Genomic DNA, 22698 nt, shown 5'->3' with positions numbered 1-22698 from the left:
GGAGCTGGCTGTCACCCTGCACTGCGGGCTCTGCAGTATAAAGCTTATATAGGATTTTTAACGGTTACGTGGTTACATTTTAACCGATTTTTTACATCCCTACTGGATGGTTGCTTTTCCTGATGCACCTTTGCCTTCTAGCCCTATGGTGTGTATTAAGAGAAGTAGCCAGCAGAACTGTGTTCAAAGATGTATGTTTTTAAAGTAGCACCTCCCCTGAATGTTATCATACACCTCTAAGTATCGGGGGATGTAAGCTAAGCCAACTCAGACCTGGTATATACTTAAAACGTAGATTGGCATAGTTACAGTGTTCAAGGTAAAAACATGCACCCTTGAGAGCCATCGCTATGCCAGCCTAACCCTAGTCTAGCTGCAGCTACATCCATGGAAGAATGTGTCCATGGCTCTAGCTACTGTTGCTCGGGGAATTCCTACAGTGATGGAAAAAGCTGTATGCGCTGATGCTATACTGCGTTAGCTATGGCACCAGTGCCCATTGTGTAGATGTGGCCTCAGATCCCTCAGCTCCAGCTCATTAACATGCATCTTAAAGCTGAGTTTGGCTGTTTTCCAAAAGAGTGAAAAAAAATTGGGAAATTACTTTATGGCAGCATCTTCAGGCCTTCAAATTGAGTGTAAGGTAAGTAAATGGAGAGACAATTATCTAATTATTAAATCAATAAGGGGCTCCTTTGTTGATCAGGTTTCCTCTTGTCTTTGGGCTAGACCTTGTGATCCCAAGCTACAGGTTGCACCTCCAAAAACTGGCACACACTGATCTGGCAACATCCACGTTCTGGCAGGACCACAGATGCTCCTGGACCAGATAGCCTGGGAGCCTAATGGTAGGAAGGGGCTGGAGACCCAGGACAGTCCCCAGCAGCCTGGGGCCAGGCCAGCACTCAGGGCCAGAGCTGAAGCCCTGCAGCAGGGGCCTGAGCAGCCCAGTGGTGGGAAGAGGGGGAGGCAGAGGCAGGATGGCTTCTGTGTCTATAGCCTGTAGGCGGCAGGCTAAGGAGCTGGTGGCAGGGGAGCTCCCCGGTCCAGAAAATTCTCTCGTTCGGGACTGGTCAGATGACAGGTCCTGAGGGTGCCAGACGATGGAGATCCAGCCTCTAATGTAATGAATGAGCTATTAAATAATTGTTATACATCAGTAATAAAGATGTAAAAGGTTAACTGATTACCCCGTAAGCATTCGTCTTACCAGTAAGCTTATCCAGTAACTGGTTAACCTGAGGGCCAGGCCCGGGGGGAAGGAGGGAACAGCTCTACACTGTGGTGAGGTGGGATCCCAACTGGCTGGAGCAGGCCCCGGCTTGCAGCACGGTGGGTCAGGGACCCAGGCCGGCTACAGCAGCCCTGCCCATAGAGGGCCAGCCATGGGCTGGCTGGAAACCCTTGCCTCAAGTAGCCCCCACCACCTTCCACAGTTAACTGATTAAACCATTAAAATTATAACATTTAACTGGTTATATTTTTTTAATGGGTATTTACATCCCTAATAGGTAAATACTTACGGAGATTGATTAGACCCCTGCCTTGACCATTTTTATAAGTATTTTATATGGGTATCTTTTCTGCATATCAAGTTACTCCCTGGAATCTGGATTCAGGGCTCCCTGACATCGAAAGGTCTTAGGACTGGGGTTCATGGTTCTTAGCATCTGGAATACCAGATTAGTGGCTAGTTGATTTAAATATACAATAATCAGCCACAGACAAAGCCTGGCTTCACCACTGCATCCAGACTCCCCCGAGGCAGCTATCAAGGAGAAACTAAAATCCTCATACATTATACAGCAGGGCTTGTATTACACACAGTGGAGCTAGCACAGAAACCACTGACTAGCCCTTCTACCAAACATTCAGTATGTCGGAGAGTGGACATGCTCATTCCTACAGATGAGACCAACAGCTGTGGGACGGGAGTGACGTCATGAAGACTGTCTATCCAGAGGAAACAAAGATCAGGCAGAAGCAGTGATCCCTCTACTGTTTTACATCCATGTACAGAATGATTTTTGTTGTGCGCACTAATATGGAAGTTATGTGTGACAGATGTCCACAGTGGTGCGCATAACAAAATTCATTCTGTGCACAGATGAGATGGGGCAAAGGGATTGGAGTATAGGAAGGGGCCTAGGGCTGGGGCAGAGTGTTGGGATGTGGGGGCTCTAGCTTGGAGTGCAGGTGCTGGGATGTGACTGGGGCTGAGCAGTTTGGGGGAGGGGGAGAAGGCCACCCAAGGAAGAGAAGACTCTGCCCAGCCCTCTCTCATCACAGCAACTTGGGGCTAGGCGAGAGGTTTTTCCATAGCAGCAGCAGCTCTGGTAGGGCTGGGCGAGGGGCACCACTCCATGGCCACAACAGGTCCAAGCTAGGGTGGATAGAAGCTGGGCGCTTCTCTCCTCAGGCTGCCACAGGTGCCTGCTGGGAGAGATGCATCTCTCCCCACTGCAGTTGTGAGCCCCTGCATGGCCACGCAACTGAGGGCAGAAGCCTGTGACAAACACATCTGGAATCAAGAAACCAGTGGCAAGTGACACTAGCTGCGTTTTATCGTGGCTCTCTAGAGTCACATGAATATTTGAAACAAGATCTGTGTGCAGTTTCTCAAAGGAGACCGAGCCAATTCATTTTCAAAGCAGTATGTGGATTTGTAAGAGCATGACAGCAAGTAAAAAGCAGTTTTACAGAGAATGGTACATAACTGTACTGCAGAAACATGTAAGAGAAAGAGTTAACAACTCACTCTGCCTATCCACGAGGACTACCTCCAGCAAGCCACACACTGAGTTCACTTATGGGGGGGCCCTCAAAAAAACTTGATTTTGTTTACTAGCTAAAATAAAGAAATCTGAACTGCAATTTGTAAGTTTTATTTCTAAACGACTCTATTGAACAGTTGGTGTAAGAAGTTAAAGGGTACAGGACTGAACCTTAGCATATGCTTGCTGAGAGAGCTGGCTGGCTGGCTGGCTAAGAAATTGCAATGCAAACAACCACACTATGAAAGATTAACCAAAAATCTGTAAGCATCACGTGACTCAGTGATAGGGATAAAAATACAATGTACTGTAGCTATAGCTTAAAAAGCAGCAAATACACACCCCAGAGGGGTGATCATGTTAAGTGAGAAATAGTGCAAATTCCTGATATTGCATGTCAATATTTACATCAAAAGGAATCACTATGATTACACTATTATATAGAGGTAACATCATGAGGTGGACTCTGCAATGTTACAGAATCATGAGGCTATTATTTGTGTAGGTCTATACAACTCCATTTAATGCAGTAATTCCCTTCTGGGTGCTGGGAGACTGCTGGGGGACAAGCAGTCAGATCCAGGCCAAATAAAACCTGAGCTCTAAAACAGGTTGGATTCCTTACTTAGACTAGCGACGAGGAGTCCTGTGGCACCTTATTAGTCTATAAGGTGCCACAGGACTCCTTGTCACTTTTGCAGATTCAGACTAACACAGCTACCCCTCTGTTACTTAGACTAATAATTCTTCACTGTTCACCATGTTATCAATTGCTTGATGGGCCCAGTTTTTAGGTCACACAGCATCTCCACTACAGAATACATACTGGCAGGAACAAATGTAATACCTGACAGACTGAATACACATCCCTTACCTGAAGGGTCTGAGAAAGCTTTACGAAGTCTCTCTGTACTTGCTCGCTAACGTCTAATTCAGTCTGCAGTCGCTGAGCTTTGTTCTTTTCTTCAAACATCAACTGTTCAAAGTTGGTCTGGAAAGAGACAAGCTCTTAACATTGTGCTTAAACTATGCGCAAAAGGGGCTTGGATGGAGTCCTGGCTAAGCATGACTTAGGGGATCTAGGTGTATTTCACAGTCTTCCTGACTGAAGTTGGGCCAGTTTCCCTATCTGGAAAAGAGATGCTAATACCCAGTTTGCAAGATGATGGGGATGGCAATGCCAATTTCATTAATGTGGGGGGGGGGGGGGGGGAAGCCTTTTGTAGCATCTTATTTCCCCAGCCCTCCAAGTAAAACTGCAAGTTTCCGACAACGCAATCACAGTAACTAGAGAATAAGGATTTTTTCCACAGGTAGATTACTGTATATTTGGTCTGGGTTTTGGTCAAGATGGACATAGAAATCAGATCACAATTAATACATTCCTCTGCCAATACAGGACTGGTCCCTCCGGTAAATGCTAAAATGTCAAAACTTCAGGAGACTGGGGTGTGGTTAACCAGGTAGTGAAGTCTAACTTTGAGGATTTATCCAACATTAGAGCAGCAGCTATTGAAAAGTCTGGTTCAGCAGGAGTGCCTTCTGAAATCCTGTTTTAAAATGACTAGGAATGGGACTTGCAACAACTTCCCTCAGGAGCCTTGTACACTCAAGATAGAAAGGGAAGAGTGGATCTTGGGAGCTGTTTTATCCTTTACTGCTACCAATACCCACGTTGACCATTCCTGTGAGCTTTCAGAATACTACACTTGACAAACACAAGTGTTTGTACAAATTGAAAAGTTACTGTCATAAGTAGCCACCAACATAACAATTACCTTGGCAGTGGTCTCCTTTTTCAGCTGTTCTTCAAGAGTGTTTTTCATTTCCTGAAGACTCTCCAGCTGCTGTTGTTTCTCCTGCAAGGTGCACTCCAACTGTAACATCAAAAGGAAAGCAATTAGTTAACCCCCCTCCCAAAAAATTGCCTTTTTCCCCACAAATGCATGTCATTCTAAACATTACAGAGAAAAATCAGTGTAATTGTCTTGTACGGGAACTCCATGGTAAACCACGCCATCACCCTTTTCTTTGGATACTGTTAAGGTTGCAAAAACTTACACTGCTCATCTACTTCAGGGATGGGCAATGAGGAATAGGGAGGGCCCGCATGAGTGGCCTTCCTTCACCTCAGTGGGTTGTAGCAGCCTGCAGCCCACTGGGGTTGCATCTGCAGCCCCATGGCCCGTCTATCTGTTCCCCTCCTTTATGCATCTCTCGTGCACTGGGGCACTAGAGTGCCACACTTACCTGCTCCTCACCTCTCCCCAGCACTTTCGGAGCCCACAAATCGCCTGATTCTCACTCTGTTCCTGCTCCTCCTCCCTCCCTCCCAGAGCTAGAAGCCAGGAACAGCTGATTCGCAGTGTTCTAGCTCTAGGAGTGAGGAAGAGGAGCAGGATGGGGAGAAGCAGGAAGTGTGGGGCTCCTGTGCCCAGCATGCAAGAGGCACGTGGGGGAGAGGGGCAACCAGGGTGTCTGCAGGCCACAGATGGAGCCCCAGTAGGTTGCAGGTTGCCCACCACTAGTTTATTTATTTATTTATTAATGACAGTGCTGCTCCTCAAAATCCAGAAGCATTCACATTTTCAACTTGCATTAATCTGGCAATGTACACCGTGGTCAGAAAACTTTCCTACACAGAATATGCATTCCTTCCTTTTTATGGAAGGTTCATATCAAAAGTAGTAAATCTTGTACTATTTACACAGATATAGTCACATGAAGGCCACAATATGGTATAATTCCAAACTGCTTGCATCTCCTAGACATCAGTGACTTGTCAGAAGCATCTTCATTCACAATCACTTTACAAAATGCTTACAAGTGAAAGTTAGCTTGTTTTCTATGACATGAGAGGGGCTAATATTGACACAGGGGTTTGGGAGCAACACGAATGAATCGCCTTGTTGGGATCTTCTGTCCTGCCCACTTCAGCAGGTTGTTTTCTACATTTAAGTTTGTAAAATTCCTAAATAATCTAGAAGCTGAACTCTTACCTGTTCCTTTTCCACTTTTATTCTTTCTAATTCAGCTTTTAGGCTAGAAATGGAAGCTGTGAAACAAGAAAAAACAAACTTTTCACTTCATCAAGGCACTAGCTTCTGCAGATTTGATACCTCACTTTCATTAACCCATTAGAAAAGAGATCTAAACATTATAGCAAGGTAAATGTATCTGACAATCTTTTAACTATAGGGAATGGTTTTACCCTCAGCCACAGGTCTCTGTAAAGCTAATACGAAATCCAGATGATCCTAGTAAGGATAAGTTCTGAAGATTTCTCCTCATTCATTTTGGAAGTTACCATTTCCCTCTTATAACGCTCATCTCAATAGCTTATGACCATGGCAATTTTCCTCTGGTAGGCAAATGATTTCCTTTCAGGTGGAAGCCAACATACCTCTAGGGTCACTGGGTGATAAAATAACAGAGGTAGGAGCAATCGCCTTCTCAGTTCAACCTATTTTATCCATGTTCTTGTGCCACACCCATTGCAGTTGTGTCTAGAACATATAGATGTGTTCGGGGAGTGATGATCCCCTCCTCCCCTGCCCAGTTAAACTTCGGTCTCCCAGAGCATGTAGTAATATTATGATGTGTGCTTTTTCTGAAGACTTAAGAGCTTTGTTTGTAACACCGCTCTGCTGTGCACTCACTCACACACACACTTTATTTAAATATCCTGACTAGAGCTTTGAAATAAGTAAATATATTAATAATGCGCCGTCGTGAATAGACCAGTAGGTGTGAATTACAATAAATGTGACAATGGGTCAAGACAAGAGAGAGATTTAAGTCTGTATATCTAGTTCTATCTGGTATAACCAAGTCAGTGCAAGCTACACACACATCTCTAACATTCATCAAGCAAAATTCATTATTTTTACCAGGTTAGCATCAGGGAATGGATTGCGAAGATTAAGAACAAATGCTAAGTTTTCGCTGACAGAAGAAATGAATCTTGACCCCACCTCCCAGGAGCTATGGATTAAGGAGAAAAACTGAATTGCAACGTTAAAAAAAAAAATCATGTCCCCAGAAGGACAGTTTACAAAAGGCAACCCACCCTAAAAAAGGGGTGAGGTGTCTCCTCTTTCTCCCAGCTTCTACCAACCCAAAGGAGCTGAAGTTACTTCCTGCTTTTATGGAGTGCCACATACCACTTCCCATTTGGTTTCCCAGCTGCCAACAGTGTTAGCTGAATTTTAGTATGGTTCAGAACTATCTTTTAAGCCTCTTTACTGTGTTACTTTTTAAACATGTGAGGGGAATAAAACCATTTCGTTTTTGTGCACTACGCTTTAGGGAAGCTTTAAATCCCTTCTCCTTGTTTGTAAATAAAACTATAAGCAGAGAAAGCAAATCCGGCAAAACTAATCTCGATGTAAATAAAAATACTGTGTTGCATCCCTTTCCCTGTGCCTACATTTTGACTTCCACCAAAAAGTCGCCAGCAAGGGGATCTATATGAACACACCTTGGCTGCTACATAAATATAAACAATTACTTCTCTTTTTGTGTTTTGGATTTATTTCTATAAATTGCCTGTACTGTAATCATGTTTTAATATGCACTTGTCAATTAAAAAAACAGCTTTATTCTTTTCATCTCATTTCTACTCATCTAGATTCTGCTTCCCCGATAGCAGGGGCTGATAACCCTCAAGAAACTGTAAGTAAAAGAGGTTAGTAAAAGAGATTCAGCAATAATGACATAGAACAGCATCTGCCACTAAAAACAACCCTGCTAACAGAATTTCCGATTTAAAAAAAAACAACTATTCTAAGAACTGTCCCATGTTTTCTTTAGTCATATTTACAGATATCACAATGGTTCCTTCTGACATTATAGTCTGACCTCCTTCATAAACACAGGAATTATTACTGATATCTGTGTCAAAGTCAACATAGCAAAGATATCAACCTAAATCACAGAAAACAAATTAGACAGCTAACAGTAATCTCGCGCTTAAAACTTGGTAATTATTCCATTTTACCTCTTTTTTTTATTTACACTTCCCCTTTTAATTTGCTACATCAGAAGGTATTTTGACCATATTTATAAGGGAATCATGGAAACTGTCTAGGTTTAGGATTATATTCAGAAGCACAATTTGTCAAATGCAGTCTGTCACAACTGTTATAAATAAAAGCTATTTTTGTGGTTTTTCTATAAACATATCAGATGGGACACCATAATGAATTCTTCTGATAATATGGATACATTTGACTTAAGCTACCCCAGAACAAGTCCCCAGGAATCTCCTTTCAAACACACATTTCTTTTTAGATTATTTTGTCCCTTCTCACCTATTTCTTCTTTGCAATTCTCTATTTCCAGCTGTAGAGTTTCTTCTAAATTTTCCTTTAGACACTGTTCAGCTTGAATCTGTTCTTTTAAGAATAAGATTTCTGCCTTCAGTTTTTCTTCAAGATGATCTGCTGCAGTTCGTACACTAATAATGTCCTCACGATATTTTAATACCAGCTCACGGAGTTCCTTGATTGAAGATTAGCAAGAATTCAGTTACAACATCTTCACATACTCAGAAAGCAATGTACATTGGCACCAGTCAAACAGAAAAACTTGAATTATCAGTGTTTTTTGCTCTGTCTCAGCATCTCAAGGTCCATTCACAAAAAGGTTTTAAAGAGGTTCAAGGTAACAGGACAAGGTAAATGAAGATCTTTTCAAAAAAACGCTCTCGCTATACACACATTAATTCTCATCATGCCCCAATCCACTATTTAGCGTAAGGGAGTGGACATGTTAGAGTTGTTGAGATTTACTATTGCTCAGTACTAAGGATTATGCCAGTTCTTAACCTTCATTGCTCCTAGGCAAAGTCTCCTCTCACACTTGGGATGAAACACAACTAATCTGTACTGCCTGTTGCCACCCCACACAATGCACTGCAGAGTCAAGGCCTTAACTAGAATCCTGTAATTTCTGCAGTTTAACCAGACCATTACATAGTTCTACTCTTACACTCTCTTAACTTTACTATTCTAATCAATCATCTAAAATATTTTACCTCCATGGATTCTGGCAGACTGAAATCTTCAGCTTGCTGTAAAGACACATGCAAGCTATGCTTTCCTTGAAGGCTTTCATTATCTTTTTGTAGTCTCACCAACTCTTCTGACACCTGCTCTCTTGACTGCATCAGGACAGCCTCCAATGCAAGGAGAACAAATACAACATTATTGTCTTAAAATCATGCTCAGGTCTATTCACGGCCAATATGTCATAATACTTCCAAAGCTGGTGGAATCCAGGGCAATGTATAGTCTCTGTGAAGGAGGACGGCAGTACAGATCAACCACCTCTAGTTAGCCTGGGTTATTTCAATACTAATAAAAAGTAAAACCAAAGCACCCTAAACAATTTAACACTTACCAACTGCCTATGTAAAAGATACATTTAATGTAATGGCTTAACTGCAGTCAGTCATAAGTAAAAGAGCAGGCCACAAGTACAGCCCCGTTATATATTTTCCAATTTTCTTGTTGCCAGAGGATAACATGGCACATATGGCACAGGTGTCTTGTCTTTGTGTTTTTTTTCCTCTCTGTCTACCTAATTAATTATAAAAATAAAGAGACCAAGTTCTTCTCTGAATCGTTATAGGTCGGCCTTCATAGCACCTACCACTCAAAGTCTGTGGCAGATCCAAAAGTGCCAATTTGGATTATTAACCAGGTTGTGTAGTTATGATAGAAACTGTCAATTCGTTTGCTTTTTTAAAAAATAAGAAGTTGTGTAGGAAACCACCACAGTTGCAAAGTCAAGCATTCAAAAGCTAGGAAATGCCAGAATTAAGGCTGCCTGTGAAACCTCAATGCATATGCAAAAGTTATGTGACTATTTTTTCCACAGTGCTCTAAAGATAAATCAGGATTATTGGCAAAAGAGACATCTGTAAGACTCCTCCTTCATTTGCAGAGGAAGTTAGAAGAGTGAATGAGGCAGGGGACTGTATGAAGAAAAAGGATTGTCTCATGGTTAAAGGAGGGAAACTGGATTCTATCCCTGCTCTGTCACAGAGTTCTTATGTGATGTCAGGCACGTTTCTTATGCCAAATGTTGGGGGAGGGGGAGAGCGGCACTGTGTACATATTTTTCAATTTTTGAGACACTAGAGTTTGACTTGAGATCTCAGAGTCTGATTTGCACAAGTGTTGAGCACTAACACATGCAATTGTAATGTCATGGCAGCTTGATTTGAACATTTAAAGTGTCATATAATGCTATGCTCTGAAGGAAAAAAATACCTTAGGCATCTCAAATTGGGTACCCAAAGTTAGTGGAGTTTTTGGACCTTAATCTCTTTGTCATAGCTCCCCATGTGCAATACTGGTGTAATACCCCTTCATCAGAAGTGGTATGAAAATAATTCATTAACGTTTGTGAAGTCCTATAGTGATTAGTGTCATAGAAAAGCCCATGATGAAATTATTAATTCTACCTCGAGAACACAGTGTGAATAGTGTGCAGTAAATAAAACCTGGGGCCACACACAGAATCAGAAAGAGCACACACAGTATTAAACAGTTTCTTATTAAATGAGCATTATCTTTTCTGTGCACTGAAGTCCTGTGGGAAAAAGAGTATGAGACCATGTAATTAGGCTACTGTAATGCATACAGACAAGGAGGGTGAATTAAGATGCACATGCAACCTGAATTCTGGCTTTTTCTTAAAGCATCTTGAGTGTTTGACTTTGCACTTTCATGTTCCCTTAACATATATGAATACACAAAGAGCTATGAGTGACACAGATAAGGTAGCTATATTTTAAGACCAAACTTGATCTGTTTCTGGAAAACAAGCTTTGCCTTAGTTCTGCAAGGTTGTGGATCTTTCCTTCTTTCGAGTGCTGAGAGCAATATGGAGCAAGATCCATTCAAGCAGCCAAATGGCAAGTGTCAAGGCTGCTTGCTCCACTCCATCAAAAACCTAAAATCATGGCCTTCCGGTGCAGAGGAGAATGAGACACCAGAGACTACCTAGTCAGAAGTTCTCTTGAAGGAGCTACAACCATAGCAGCTTCTTGCAGTGTTGGGGAAAACAAGTGCCAGTGGGTTTGGGGGATGATCTATGCAAGTATGGGAAGAGTCCCTGGTGAGAAAAGTGTGCAAACCATAACATTACCAACTGCTTCAGATTCAGCACTACCGGGGTCATAAATATCCATATATTAAATGCGCGGCTATCTTCTCCCCAATGACATGATTAGACAGCAAAATAAATGGGCAAATTCTTTAATTCTCATTTACATGTTTAAAATATATATCATCAGCAAGTTTGAGTACACAGTATTATTGAACTTTCTTTACCATTTGTTCCTGAACACTTCTCTTTGCCTGGGAAAATGCCTGTTGTAATTCACCAAGTAAGGTCTCAGACTCTTGAGATCTAAAAATAAGTGAAGATATCTTCCAAAAAAACAAACAAACAAACAAAAACAAAGACATAGTTAAGTATCTGAAACAGATGAAACAGGTGTTGAATGTGTACTGAACACCCATCATATATTACAACTTCATGTTAATTCAGACCAGGTTTTGTTTTATTGACTCATGGATCACATGCTCACCATTTGAAAGAGATACTCTGATTTATACACTAACAATGAAATAGTAATTAATTCTTATCAGACCCAAATGTAGACACTTCAGAGCCAATCAAGGCAGAAAAAGTATAGATCTATTTTTCCAAGTTAGAGAAGTAATGTTTTCTTTAAAAAAAAAAAAACATTTTTAGTGGAAATATAGTACTTTTAAAAATATAAAACAAGATATTCAGAATTCTGACTATCAAATCTCATTCCCATTATTAAGATATCAAAATCTAAAACAAAGAAAGGGTGAAGTGAACTGAAAGTCAATTATCTAAATTTAATTTCATTCTCAGAAGACTTTGCCTAGTAGTTATTTTATTAGTTGAATAAAACACTAGAAAAATCTGATTAGTTCCAGGGAAATAGCACCCAAAATTATGCACACTTTGTTTCCCCATGATTTCTGTGATCCTGAATTTACAGCACAGAAGAAAGTTTAAAAAGCCTAAAAATACCAGGCTTAGTATTATTGCTATTTATTATTTGTGTTGTGGTTGCAACTAGGAGTCCATCAAACACCAGTTATGCTAGGGGCTCTATAAATAGAGCAAAAATAAATATATGGGGAGTGTCAGTCTGGAAACATCCCAATTCAGGTTCTCATGTTAAGAATCAGCTGAGGCTAGTACATACTCTGACCAATTATAGTCATTTCCTGCTTAAACAAAATAAGTGTGTGTCTCAATTGCATTAGCTACATGTCAAGTGCTGACAAAGTTAAACACGACGGGCTAGATGGACACAATGACTTAGGCTCCAGCCCCACTGGGATTCACAAAACTCTTGCTCATCTGCTCCTGAACCATGTAGGTGCCAAAGATCACTCGGCATTTACATGTCTGCAGTAAAACTTCCTAAGTGCCTATATTTCTGCCTGTGAGCTGTCTGAGTGCTTAAAACCCAGTGCAATGTACAAATTAGAGGACAACTCACCTGCAGGGCCTAATACAGTAAGCAAGCTTAGAGTGGGGGAGGGAGGAATTGCCTTCACATCTTTTATCCCAATGGTTAGGGAACTCATGTAAGTACTCCCCTGTGCAAAAATGGGGTAGGCACCTAATACCAAAAGAATGTTTGCAGCTGAGAATCTCAAACAGGAGGCACCTCCCTCCATGTCAAACTTAGGTGCTTATGTCTGAGAAGAGTGGGGCTTAGAAGGCTTGGTATCTCATTAACTAGTTGACGTGAGGAACCATCTGGCATGCAGGCTTTTGGGAATCCCATTCTGAGGCCAGGACAACACTTGATCTGGAAGGTCAGGTTAAGGTACACAACTTCAGCTATGTAAAACACGTAGCTGGAGCCAGCTTACCTTAAGCCAAGCTTGGAGCTGTCTTCATAGGAGGAAGGCAATGGGAGAAAATGCTCCTGTCGGCTTCCCTTACTCCTTGCAACTGCAAGGAATACTGGCGCAGACTGGAGCCGCCCGCAGCATTTGATTTAGTGGGTTTTAACTAGACCCACTAAATCTAATGCCAGAGGATTGATCTCCGGCATGACAAGTAGATGGACACCTCAGGCCATGTCTCTTTCCCCGTTCATTATGTAGGGTCCTCAGTAGGGTCCCACTGATTTTCCAGGCTCCTATAAGTTGGTATAGTGACACTGAGTGTTGCCACACCCCCAAATTTCTGTGTGAAGCCAGCTGGAAGAGTATATCCACAGAACAGATTTAGAAAAGATGCACAGAACCTATATTCCTTTTTTTTTTTAATATTATACAAAGATTTCCTACATTGGTCAAGGATCATGTCTAAAATACTTTTTTGCAAATGACTGACGCTAGGTCAGCTGCTCCCTTGGGAAGTGCTCCAGAGTCTAGAAAGTACTATTTATTAAAGGTACAAAGGGAATTTTAGGAACCTGCAAAAACAGATCTAAATATATATGCACAGCTTACGTCAAAAGAAGCAGCCACATCCCTAATGGAATGGCTCTCAAGCCCTCTCTTGAAGAGAATATTTGTTAAGCTTGCAACAGATGCATCTTATTGATATATTAGAAAGTCTTTTGCTGAAAGAACAAAGAAATCAGATCTTGGACCATAACATACAGATCAACAAACCAAGTCCATTTTTCAAGTTGATTTAAAGTGACAGCTTATTTTTCAGCATCCTGTTTGTGGAACTTAACCGGAAGGATGAATTAACATGATTTTAGAAGGTCTAACAAAATGCTTTAAGAACAAGGGGGTGACGAAAATAAGTCATCAGTAATTAAGTGGACCTAAAGAAGCAACATTAAATGTGAAGTGGGCAACACATGAGATACAGATATATGTCAAATGCTTATATAAAATTATCCTGACAACTTATCAGTACTCTGGAGTAGGGATGCAAGTGATTGGTCGACTACCTGATAAGCCTAGGCTTATCAGGTCGAGTCAACTAGTCGCTTTCACCCACTTTGCTGCCTCTGTATCAGAGGCAGCAAGGGGGGAAGAGGGGAAAAAGCAGGAGCAAGTGGTGGGGGGAACCAGCTTAAAAGCCAGTTCTCCCCAGCACCATTTCTGTGGAGCAGGGGGGTAGCAGCCCGGGATTCCCCACTGCGCCACCTCTGCCTTTGAAATATAGCAAGAGTCCCGTGGGGCTCTTGTTACATTTCAAAAGGCAGAGGCGGCGCAGCAGGATGCTCGCCCTGGGTTCCCCACTGCATCTCTGCCTCTTTAAATGTAGTAAGAGCTGCCCACGGCTCTTACTGCATTTAAAAGGCAGAGCTGTCGCCTGGCTAGTGAGTGTCCTGCCCCACCCCTTATCGACTAATTGAGTAGTTGATGGAAATTCCATTGACTACTCGATTAGCTCAATAGAAATTTAACATCCCTACCCTGGAGTACAAGCAATCTTGGAAGTTTTCCTTTCAGTAGCTCCTAGAATGGGGACTATGCACACATCCTAACAATTAAGATGACTATTTGGAAATAAAGAATTGGAATAGAAACACATTCCTTTTAAAGAATCTACTTCTTTGCTACAGTGAAGATTCTTGTACCTGAGTGGCGGAGTCTTCAGTGCTTTGCTTCATGTAATCTTCCAGCTCCTGTTTATCTTTCATTGTTTTTTCTAGCTGGTCATTAGCTTGCCTCAGCATTACCTGCAGCTTTTTCACCTATATTGTTAGACCAAAAGAATGGAATCAACATTTCTTTGAAGGACAAATCTGTTTCACAAAGTGTTGAAAATATTCCGAATTTAGAACTGAGAGTCACAAGAATTCCTGTGCTGGTTTCTCAGAAGTGGCATGCTTTATTGATTAGCTCCATACTGAAATATAGAAACCTACAGTGGAGCTCTACTGCTCAGAATAAGAAAAAGATAGTCTTCAGAATCATGAAAGGGTGAGTCTTTCAGACCCAGACTGAAGTTGGTAGAGTTCAAGACTTAAAAACTCTTCATCCTTGCACAGGCCTGGGGCAGGGGGGTCACCCATTATAGATACTTTAGAATTATTTTGTGCCATTGGCACAAAAATTACATGTCATCTACATTTACCTTTGCTGCAGCAATTCTCACGGCATCAATAAATACAAATAGTGAAAAGTATTTTAATCATTATTCAATTCAGTCCAAAAAATCATTATTACAGGAGAATAATTCATTCAGGATGATAGCATAAAGCATTTTACTTTTTGATAGAACATAGAGTCTTTGATTGCATCATAGCATATTACTTGACAAATATCTAAGAAGTATGCATATGTGAGCATGCTTGATTTCATACACAAATTGGATTATAGCACTAAATTGGCATGTGATTCCCAGGTTTAAAAGTATAGCCAGTCCCCGAGTTGCGAACGGTCGATTTATGACCGTTCGCAGTTACGACCAAAAATGTCGTAAATGGTGGACCCCGAGTTACGAACGCAATCCGCGCTTACAAACAGCATGATCGCGTGTAACTCAATGGTTACGAACAAACTGATTTATGACCAATTGCTTGGTCCGTGACCGGTTCGTAAGTCGGAGACAGGCTGTAAATTAACTTAAATCCCTGAAAATAACATTAGTAAGATTAATAGATAGCGAGTAACTACATTCTTGGCTGTTTCTACAGTTGCAGTATTTCTGTACATCCCGAGAAAAACTTCACCTGATCTCTTGTCTCAGCCTCCTGAATCTGGATTCCCTGTAATTGCTTCTCATAATTCGAACACATGTCACAGCGTCTACCCAGCTTGTTTCCTGCATTCTGCACCTAAAGGACACAAAGTTCTTCTTTGCCATAAATATTTTAAAAGGAATTCTTAAGTGATATATAGACTCACAAATGCTGTGCAATCACAGAATATTGCACCAGGTATGAGCTCTGGGTGTGAACCATTTCTGGAAGAGACAAGGACAGAAGTCATGTAGCAACAGGATTACATTACTCTATGCCTAAAGAGCAATACAAATCCTAGACATTATATATGTTAGGATCTTCCGCCACAAACCTCACTGCTAGAATAATAGTGATAAGTTGTGATGGGCAAGATCTTGTAAAGTCAGCCAACGTGTTCCTTGAATGACTTTTGAAATATAGCACCTAATTAGCAGTATTGTAGTAGTAAACATATAACATTTCAGGCCATGTCTACGCTGCCAATTTATTGCGCCGCAACTTTCTGCCTCAGGGGTGCGCATGCGCGCACGCACACCTCTGAGTGCAACAAGTTACAAAGCTGTGAAGTGCCAGAGCAAATGGGTTCACAGCGCTGGAAGCTATGCTCCTTGTTAGGTAGTTTACACAGAGAACTGGTAGTTTACACAGTCTCCTCCTACCCTGCCAGGAGTGTGTGGCACTTTTAAGTGCTGTGCAGGGCGGAGACAGAGCAGAGGAAACTTCATATGCTCCCCCGCCCCACGGCCTTGATTGGCCTGGGGGTGGTGGAGCATGGGAAGTCTCCTCCCAGACAGGGTCATGGGCACCTAAAGAGAAGGGGAAGACGAAAACTTATGCTCCAATAAATCCGTTAGTCTATAAGGTGCCACAGGACTCCTCGTTGCTTTTGCAGATTCAGACTAACATGGTTACTCCTCTGATACATCTGTCCTGTTTCTCTTTCTTCCTGTCCCCTTTTCAGCATCTCTTCACTTCCTGCAATCCTTCCTCCTATGTCCGCTTCTGTCTTGCCCTTTATTCTCCCCTTTCTGCATTTTTATCCATCCTTTCTTCCACTTTGATCTCTCCCATTTCCTCCTTTTTAATGTTTCTTTAGTCCCACTTCCCCCACCTTCCTTTTTGTTTTAGCCTCTGTGGAGATGTTGGACATCTGAGCTCCTGAGCATGCCTAAGCTCCTCAACTGGAGAATAAGTCTGGGGTTTTTAATTTGGCACCATATATAGTTAGGAAAGGAACTGACAGACAGAACTCCCCAAAAGTGACACTTGTCTTGGTCAGCTCACAGTGAAATTAACTAGAACAGCAATGTGTCAATTTCAATCTGCTGCATGGGGTGCAGGGAAGTCTGTTCCTTACAGTGGGAAGTCCCTGAAAAATGTCTGCAACTGATTATATTGTGGCCTAACTGGCTACAAACATTTTGGTCACTAATCTGTAAACCAGTGGATCCCAAACTTTTTGGCATCATGCCCCCTTTTTGATTTCTGAAAAACCCTCACGCCCACCCCAAATAGCAGCAAAATTTGTTGAGCAAAAGAAAAAAAAAAGGAACTGACTGGGGCAGCAAAACTTGAGGTGGGAGGGGGGAGGAGCGGGGTTGCTTTGCGTCCCCTCTGGAATTTCGGCATGCCCCCCAGTTTGCGAACCCATGCTCTTCTTTGTGTCCTGCGTAACTCTCGGTAGATAGGTGGATCAGTGTTAGGCCCATCACTGTTTTTTGTTAGACGTCCTCAACCTTTCCTGCACCACATCTGATTCCTCCCTCTCCCACATCTTTAATACTTTTTCCTCTCATCTTTTCTCTGTATCTTTTCCCTTTCCTTTGCAGGGTCAAAAGCAGCTTCCAAGCATCATTCTGTTCCTAAATCTGACAGCCCTTCCAAACGTAATACGTTTCCGTGTTTCATGAAAAAGAAAGCTGGGTTTGACTTATTCTGCTCAGGGGAGTCTCTTTCTATATCAAGCATGCTTGAGGCACGGAACTATCTTCAAAGGAAAACTAACCAACATCACATGAAGCTAGTCAATTTCCTTCTCCAGTTCCTCCCACAATGTGAAAACATTACTAGCTTTTGGACTATGCATTACCCATCAAGAGCAATTCAAAAGAACTGAACACAAAAGCTATAATGGGGAGGGAAAACAAAAGACAAGCTACTTACTTCTTTCTGAAGCAGATTCCATTCTGACTCACTAACTAAGCGGTAACCACTAGGAGACACGTAAGCACTTTCTACACTCTGTGTAACACTGGAGAGAAGGGAAGCTGTCTCTTCTTGCTCTGGTGTCATTGCTTTGATTGCTTTTTCCTGATCTTTGGTTAACATGAATCCACTTGGCATTTGCAGAGACCCAAGGGAAGCAGTATCAAAGTTCTCAGACACTGAATCTGCTCCAACTAGTGGTCCAAAATCAGATTCATCCAGATTTCCAGCAGATTTTGCTTTGTTGTTATAGCCTAAAGTTTTGGACTGTAAAGATCCTGATGTTCCCAGGCTGTCTGTAGACTGTGCTCTTCGAAGTCCATCTTTAAACATATCATTCTCTGATTTATTGAAAGATTCACCAGAAGGTAATAGCAAGTCTGTGTCCAATGAATGGACTGATCCATGGGCACTATTTAAACGTACCTGAAATTGAAAAAGAAGGAGGTAAGCCCAATTCCTGTCTATGAACTAGAATCACAGCAAAACAAACTGAATACTGGGTGTCAAACATCAGACTTGAATTGTAACTACTAATTTAAACTAGCTTTGGTGAAAGCATTTGTGACATCTGAAATTCAGAGTGAAGAGCAAAGATTTGGAATCAAAATGATATATGTGGCTACAGAGTATCCCCAACATCGTGCTGCTAACAGAGCTCTTCTTCCCTTGGAGCTAAATCTCTGTGCCAGCTCACTTAGCAATGAAAAACAAGCTACATAATGTAGTGCCATATTGGTTATTTAAAAATTCTATGCATTAGTGAAAGCAAAATTCCACTGCCAGTTAGCACAAACACCTCATTTTCTGGAGCAAAACTTGGCTTGAAACCACCATCACTAGCGTTTACAACAATTATTGCAGAATTGATTATAAACTAACATCAACTGTATAATGACAGGTATTTTTTCCTTTGCTTGTTAAAAAGTGGCCTTATACAAAGTATCTCTTTGTTCTCCTTGTTCACTATTTTTGTGAGATTTTAATTAAAATCTTTTTTAATTATTGTAACATATAAATATGCATGCACACAGTAAACTGGAAAATTGAATAAGAGTGGAATTAAATGTATGTGCACTGAGAATTCTAATACTCCTACAAGCCACGTTAGCTCTATTAGTCTGCATATGTATTCTCATAACCACAAAACCTAGAAGAAATACAATGCTGTTTTCAAAAATGTTTTCCAACGTTTTGATGATTTCAACTTTTAATATAGCAATGTAAAGCAAATAGCACAGAAAACCAGTGTCTCACTAGTTTTCTTATCTTCAATTTAAATTCTTTTAGTGTTCTTGGTGTCTGTTCCAGAAACAGTTCTTTCTAGGATTGCCAGATGGTCCTTCTAAATGGAGGAACTTGTTCCTTCTAACAGACTGTAAAAGTCTGACTTTTGATAGCATTTCGGGGTTCAGTATAAAAGCATACCTTTCTAATCAGGTTTTTATTTAGCAACCCTTAAGACAAAAGTACATGTGTGCAGATACAGAGCAGTAATTTTTCAAAATCAATCATGGAATCAAACTGAAGAGAATTTGCAACAGGTAAGCTTTAGCTCTAATGCAAACTTGAAATGAAATTATTGATGGAAACTAAATAACTTCTTAAATAAAACTGACATGATATAGGCACTACAACCATGGAGTAATATGTACCACAGCATGAATTACATTGTAGATACTCAAGTCCATATGTCAGAGATGAAATATTCTGCTCATGCTATCAATATAAAGCTAGGCAAGAAAGGACAGGATGTAAATTAAAGTAATGTTGTTATAAATAAAGGAAAATATTTCCTCACACCATATTTAAGTACAAAAGTTAATCAATCATATTCTTAAAGTTGTAATGCAACAAGGGTATGCATTTTTAAAACAATAAAGAATCTCTAAAAAAACAACAGAAATTGAGGCTCAAATTTTGATCAACTTGTGCTCCATCTGGTTTTTCCAAGTCATTTTCTTCAATTCTTCAATTGCTGTACAAACTCAAGAGAAAAATCTGTTTGACAATAACCTTCATGCTCATATGCATATTCTACTGATCATTCTTTAAGAATATTATTCTCTTTTTAAAATGTATTTAAAAATTCCATTTTGAATAATCATCCAAGAGAGTAAAAGCTAAAACACTTTAATATGACTAATAAAGTTACAGTTAACCCTCAGAATAGAGAAAGCCTTCAATACAATTTACATTTCATACATTTAAAAAAAATCTATAATGCTGGCTTTTTTGTATGTATTGATTCACTATTAAAAAATTGTCTAAAACTTCCTGAAAAATAGCAGCTGACTTTTTAACAAGTTGCATTTTCCTACAAAATGTAACACTGGCTTAAAATGGATGGAGGATGACATGCCTAAAAAGCATGCCTAAAGAGATTATCCTATAACCAAGGCAGAATTCTTTGTAGGTTACATGTCATTTTAAAAAGATACAGAGAAGGTAATTAGGTGATGCTACAGTTTGGCACACAAGCAAATGACCCATGACTTGAAAAGCCTATTATACAAGATATACTTCAGCTTAAGCTATCAGACTGTGTAAAGACATAACTGATTTTTAGGGAATCATTACCTGCTGTATAGCTCATCATATAAAAGATCATAAATAACAAAGATAAGAAAAGACAACAATGCTGAAATATATCCAAGCAAGCCATGCTTTCTTCTCAAAATATAAAATATTTAAGATATTCCCGTCAGCACAATTGCTAATGCTAACTGAATGCAACAGTTTAAGAATAAGAAAAAAAAACCAGTAGTAAATAATGTGCCCCACGGAATGAAACTAAAAGAAGGAGTGTTCTTACACCAAATATTTTTTCCATTCGTGCACACATTTCTTATTTGGGCACACAAATGCTGGTGACCTTCAGTACAAGACCGTGAAAGCTAGCACTCTTATTGCAAAATGCAGGATAAAGCTCTAAGTCTCAATGATTAGATTATAGCGGATTTCTCAACCCATTTCCAAGGCATCATTACATCATTTTAAAAAACTGAAAAAAAAAAATCACAGACTTTTCCCCCCTCACTAAACAGTCCCTTTTAAAAATCATGCCTTCTAGGATCCAATAATGAGAGAAATGCATTCAAACTAATACACAAGGGGAAAAAGTATATTAAAGAGCCTGCATTCAGAAAGACCAAGAGAATGAAATACAAATTTAAAAGGTCAACCACATTTTTATCTTTAACTCATGACATCAAACCTAGGCCTTGCAGTAATTCCAGAATAGTACATGATCTCAGACAATGGGTGCACTGCAGTGCTAATTCATAACAACTTGGTTTAAGGCAAAATGAATTTGATAATTCTGTAATTTTATATATGTTTATTTTTAATTATTTTTAAAACAAGTTTATGAAAAAGAGCTACTGATTTGCTGGAGCAGAGACATATTTCTATGATGAAAAAAATATCAAATACTACTGATCACACTGAGAATTTTAAAAAGATAATTTTGTGACTTCATTATGACAGTCATGGGCATTCTGTATGGTAGAAAGGTATGGAATATCTGTATTTTAAACTAGTTTGGAATGTGTATTTTACATTTTGTGCATGCTTACACACTCTCAAAACAGGTGTATGGCCATGCAAAGCCCTAAATCCATTTTTCAGAGTTTATATATAAGCTTTTATAGCAAGGAATAATATTTTATACATAAATTTGTCCCTACTGAGCTATGCATCCAAGAAATTAATTGTCAGGGAACCACTAGAGAGACTAAAGAAACACAAAGAAAAAAATGCACTTCAACTAGCCAAGTGTCATATTTTTTCTCATCTTCCAACTGTGTATTCAATTGTACTTGTTTTTCACAAATGAAAAGTTGAGGCAATTTGAAATATTATAATTTCAGTTTACATAAGATACACAGTAATAATATAGCTTACATAACATACACGATAAAGGCTAATTGTTGTCATTGGTCTCTCTCTTTGGTTATTCTAACCAAGCTCAAGAAGACACAATAAAACTTTAATGCAGAGTCCTAGCTTCTGGATTGGACCGAGCAGCTTCTCTATGGCTGCTTCAATACATGGCAACAGATCCTCAACTGTGCAAAACTGTGGTAGCTCAAATGCACTGCCACCCATGTCTTATACCCTCCCTCTATGTCTATGGAGTGAATGGTTGCTGAAACAATTTAAGTTGCCAGCAGCAATCCCAATGGACGGCTTCTCCCAAAAAACCCCTATCAGCAGTAACTTATGCTGGTTTCCCTCTGGGTTTTGGGATGGGAAGTTTTTAGTACAGGCAAGCCTGATTCCCAGCTTTCCCTGTTCCCCATACATTCATAACTGGAACCCTGCTGAACTACCCAGCAGAGCCCTGGAGCCATGACACTTTACACCAGCTGACATTCTGTGCTAGTGATTAGTTTGTAGCCAAAGACTACTTTGAGATAAAACCAGCATGAAATTCATCAGGTACCAGTTAGTACGGCAGGGATAGCAAATCTTGTGGAGAGTCATGATTTTGATGATTTTTAATGCAAGAGACCTTAGAGCAGTGATTCTCAACTTGTTTCAGTCCACGGACCACCAGGCCAATCAAATAATTTTCATGGACCACCTCCTTTTTGAGAATGCACTTGTTGAGTCGAGGGGCTGCTGTTTCAGACCGGATAACCACCACTCAGAATAATCTTCATCCTTTTGCAACAATTTGGGGTGACACTTTTCGAGATGGAGTTTCAGCTTAGCCGGCTTCATTGAGTCATTCCCCAAGACTCTGAAACAAATAACACGTTGTGGCAAATCCACCCCTTCTTTTTCTTGACAAGTGAAGCCGAATTTGATGTAGTCCTCTGAATACTTGCGCTTGACATTTCTTCCTGTTGTTGCCATTATAAACAAACTACACCACACCTGTAAAACAGCACATGTAGTACAGGACGAACGACACAGCAACCACTCAGCACAATGGTGGCAGCTACACTGACGCTCAGAGCCTCAGATGGAAGTTACTGGCAACAC

At 40.5% G+C, this 22698-nt stretch overlaps 1 protein-coding gene across 4 annotated transcripts in view; it reads right to left on the bottom strand.

The window, feature by feature from the left end:
* The window catches only part of RABEP1 (rabaptin, RAB GTPase binding effector protein 1), a 91968-nt gene that overhangs the window by 5027 nt on the left and 64243 nt on the right, over positions 1-22698 (bottom strand). For all 4 annotated transcript variants that reach the window (XM_075904383.2, XM_075904385.2, XM_075904384.2 and 1 more), the window contains 9 exons: positions 17665-18132; positions 15490-15594; positions 14392-14508; positions 11117-11215; positions 8812-8952; positions 8087-8276; positions 5774-5829; positions 4553-4651; positions 3649-3765 (listed from right to left, as the gene is read on the bottom strand). In XM_075904383.2, coding sequence (XP_075760498.1) covers positions 3649-3765; positions 4553-4651; positions 5774-5829; positions 8087-8276; positions 8812-8952; positions 11117-11215; positions 14392-14508; positions 15490-15594; positions 17665-18132 — 1392 coding nt within the window. The remainder of the gene's footprint in view (positions 1-3648; positions 3766-4552; positions 4652-5773; positions 5830-8086; positions 8277-8811; positions 8953-11116; positions 11216-14391; positions 14509-15489; positions 15595-17664; positions 18133-22698) is intronic.

This window comes from Pelodiscus sinensis, chromosome 21 (assembly GCF_052426305.1).
Source record: "Pelodiscus sinensis isolate ZL-2025 chromosome 21, ASM5242630v1, whole genome shotgun sequence".
NCBI classification, from domain to species: Eukaryota; Metazoa; Chordata; order Testudines; family Trionychidae; genus Pelodiscus; species Pelodiscus sinensis.
The sequence above is the reverse complement of the archived record's forward strand: the minus strand, read 5'-3'. Positions and strand labels throughout refer to the sequence as shown.